At 45.7% G+C, this 3,591-nt stretch overlaps 1 protein-coding gene across 1 annotated transcript in view; it reads left to right on the top strand.

Moving 5' to 3' along the window:
• The window catches only part of DNAH3 (dynein, axonemal, heavy chain 3), a 235,401-nt gene that overhangs the window by 180,502 nt on the left and 51,308 nt on the right, over nt 1-3,591 (top strand). The window contains 1 exon segment of the mRNA XM_011931963.1: nt 579-821. Coding sequence (XP_011787353.1) covers nt 579-821 — 243 coding nt within the window.

The following is a 3,591-nucleotide window of genomic DNA, read 5'->3' as shown; positions in this document are numbered from 1 at the left end:
CAACCTGGGCAAAAGGGTGAAACTCTGTCTCAAAAAAAAAAAAAAAAAATTAGAAATGACTTGATCAAAGATCATTTGAGGTCGGGCATGGTGGCTCATGCCTGTAATCCCAGTACTTTGGGAGGCCAAGGTGGGCGGATCACCTGAGGTCAGGAGTTTCAGACTAGCCTGACCAACATGGTGAAACCCTGTCTCTACTAAAAATAGAAAAATTAGTTGGGTGTGGTGGCACACACCTGTAATCCCAGCTACTCGGGAGGCTGAAGCAGGAAAATCACTTGAGCCTGGGAGGCAGAGGTTGCAGTGAGCTGAGATCGCACCACCGCACTCCAGCCTGGGTGTCAGAGACACTCTCTCAAAAAATAAATAAATAAATATAAAATCGTTTGTGTGAGAGTATGCACCTGCCCCATCCTTCTCTGCCTCAGCTCTGTTGACGTGTCTTCAGAGAGTTTGCATTCTAGTGGATCATAGTCAGTGTATGTGTCTTCTCACACCCTCTTGTCTATAACCAAAGCTGTGCTGGATCTCCCTGGAGGACGTTGGGTCCTGCCTAACCGCCTTGGTGTCCTTGGCAGGGTCGTCTCCATGTGCAAATATTTCCAAGAGAGCGTCAAGAAGCTGTCACTCGATTATTACAACAAACTTCGAAGACACAACTATGTTACCCCCACCTCCTACCTCGAATTGATTCTAACCTTCAAGACGCTCCTGAATAGCAAGAGGCAAGAGGTGGCTATGATGAGGAACCGCTACCTGACAGGCTTGCAGAAACTCGACTTTGCAGCTTCACAGGTGAGCACTGCCAAAATAGAACAGAGATGAAGAGGCCGGGGACAAGGTGGATGTGCTGAGGCACGTGTTCAGGTGCAGAATTAAGAGACACCAAATCAAGCAGAATGTGACCGTGCATTTGCAGAGCTTACCTTAGCTACATCACTGTCATCCCTGCCCTGTGGGATCCTGTCTTTAAGATTTTGATATTTTGTTCATCATGGATTTTTGCATTAATTTTGGTTTCTTAACCTATTGCAATAATGTATTATTTATCTTGAGTACTTTCTTTTTAATGCTCCCTTAAGTTTTGTACTCAAGGTGAGCGCTTCCCTTGTCTCACCTTGTGAGGACATGGGCAGGATAAGGCAGTGAATGGTTCCAGATATCTTTGTGGAGTCAGATCTGGGCCCAAATTTCTCTCTATAGCATACCAGCTGTAGAGCCAGGGGCATGTTATTTCACTTCCTCGAGCATCAGATTCCTCTTCTATAAAAAGGTAAAGGCCCAGTGCAGTGGCTCACGCCTCCCAGCATTTGGGAGGTCAAAGTGGGAGGATCACTTGAGGTCAGGAGATTGCTTGAGACCAGCCTGGGAAACATAGCAAGACCCCATCTCTACAAAAAATAAAATAAAATAAAATAAAATTAGCCAAGTGTAGTGGCATGTGCCTGTAGTCCCAGCTACTTGGGAGGCTGAGGTGGGAGGATCACTTGAGCCCAGGAGTTCAAGGCTACAGTGAGCTATGATCATACCACTGCACTCCAGCCGGGGTAACAGAGTGAGACCTTGTCTCTTTATTTTATTATTTCTTTTAAGACGAAGTCTCGCTCTGTCACTGAGGCTGGAATGCAGTGGCGCAATCTCAACTCTCTGCAACCTCCACCTCCGGGGTTCAAGTGATCCTTCTGTCTCAGCATCCCAAATAGCTGGTACTACAGGTGTGTGCTACCATGCCCAGCTAATTTGTGTATTTTTAGTAGAAGCGAGGTTTTGCCATGTTGGCCAGGCTAATCTCAAACTCTGACCTCAGGTGATCTGCCCATCTCGGCCTCCCAAAGTGCTGGGATTACAGGCATGAGCCACAGAGCCCGGTCATGTTGTCTCTTTAAAAAAGAAGAAGAAGAAAAAAAAAGCAGTAGCAGTTTTCACAGCATAGGGCTGTTAGGAAGATGAAGTAAGCTGACACAGTGCAGCCCTTAGCAAAATGCCTGGCACATCAGTTATTAATTAATTTGATCTTAGAGCCACTTGAAAAATTGTCTAAAATGAAAGCTGTACTAGGAGATGGATTTTCAACCCCAATACAGACCTGAGACTGTTGATTGATTTACAGAGGTTGGCTCTGTGTACAGCAAACCCACAAACGCTGCAACACAGGGATGGGAGAGAACATTGGAAATGGCATCTGTTGCTCTGTTCCTGGGGATGTAAGTTGTTGGTGTTTAGAGATGTTGCAACTGAAGTCTGTCCAGACAAGCGTGAGGTCAGTCATGTCTGAGGAGCAGCAAAAGGACCCAAGACAGTCTAGACCAGAAAATAAAATGATTGTACCACTTAACATTTCTTAGGTCCTACCACATCCCTAGTGCTGTGTGTGAAGAAGGTATTGTTATCATCTCCATGTGATACACAAAGAAACCAGGACACAGAGAGGTCAGGTGACTCGCCCATGATCACACAGCCTGGCGAGTGGTCAGGCCAGAACTGAAACTTAGATCTGCATGACTCCAAAACCTGTGTTCCTAACCAGGTCAGCCTGCCGTGCTTCTGACTCACTGGGGGCATTGGGTACAAGGTCAAGAAAACTCTCTCCAAATACGTGAAACCCAACCCTGTTTGTCTGAGCTGCCTTAAAAGGCAGAATCAGGACCAGTGAGTGAAAACTTCAGGGGGGGTAAATTCTAGCTCTGCACCAAGAAAATCTAATGTCAATTTTTTTTTTTTTTTTTTTTGGACAGAGTCTCATTCGATCACCCAGGATGGAGTGCAGTGGTGCAATCTCAGCTCACTGCAACCTCCACCTCCTGGGTTCCAGTGATTCTCCTGCCTCAGCCTCCCGAGTAGCTGGGATTACAGGCACGTGCCACCACGCCTGGCTAATTTTTGTATTTTTAGTAGAGACAGGGTTTCACCATGTTGGTCAGGCTGGTCACAAACTCCTGACCTCAAGTGATCTGCCCACCTTGGCCTCCCAAAGTGCTGGGATTACAGGCATGAGCCACTGAGCCCAGCCTAATAGGTTTAATTGTCTGAAAAATGGCACAAGCCCCATGAGAGGTGGTGAGCTCCCCATTATTAGAGGAGTTCAGAGACCAGAAAACTACTTGGCAGGAATGTTTTATAGAGCATCAGACTGTTTGTCTTAGTCAGCTTGGGCTGCCATAGCAAAATATCCTAAACTGGGTGGCTTCAACAACAAACATTTACTTATTTCTCGTAGTTCTGGAGACTGGGAAGTTCAAGATCAAGGCACTAGCAGATCCAGTGTCTGGTGGGGGCTCTTTTCCTGGTTTGCAGAGGGCTGCCTTCTTGCTATGTCCTCACATAGTGGGAAGAGACAGATCTTATGTGGCTTCCTGTTTTTATTATATAAGGGCATTTACCCCATCATGTGGGCCTCACCCTTATGACCTCTTCTAACTCTAATTCCCTCCAAAGGCCTCACCTATAATTACCATCAAATTGGGGATTAGGCTTCAACATATAAATCTGAGGAGGAAACAAACATTTATTCCACAGTACTATTGGAAAAAGTATCTTTGAAAGTAACTTCTATCTCAGCTGTGTTTTTAATTCACAGCCTTTAAAAAAAAA

The sequence above is a fragment of the Colobus angolensis genome, unplaced genomic scaffold, assembly GCF_000951035.1.
Source record: "Colobus angolensis palliatus isolate OR3802 unplaced genomic scaffold, Cang.pa_1.0 Scaffold92, whole genome shotgun sequence".
Classification (NCBI taxonomy): Eukaryota; Metazoa; Chordata; class Mammalia; order Primates; family Cercopithecidae; genus Colobus; species Colobus angolensis.
Note: the sequence above shows the minus strand (reverse complement) of the source record. Positions and strands in the feature narration are given on the sequence as shown.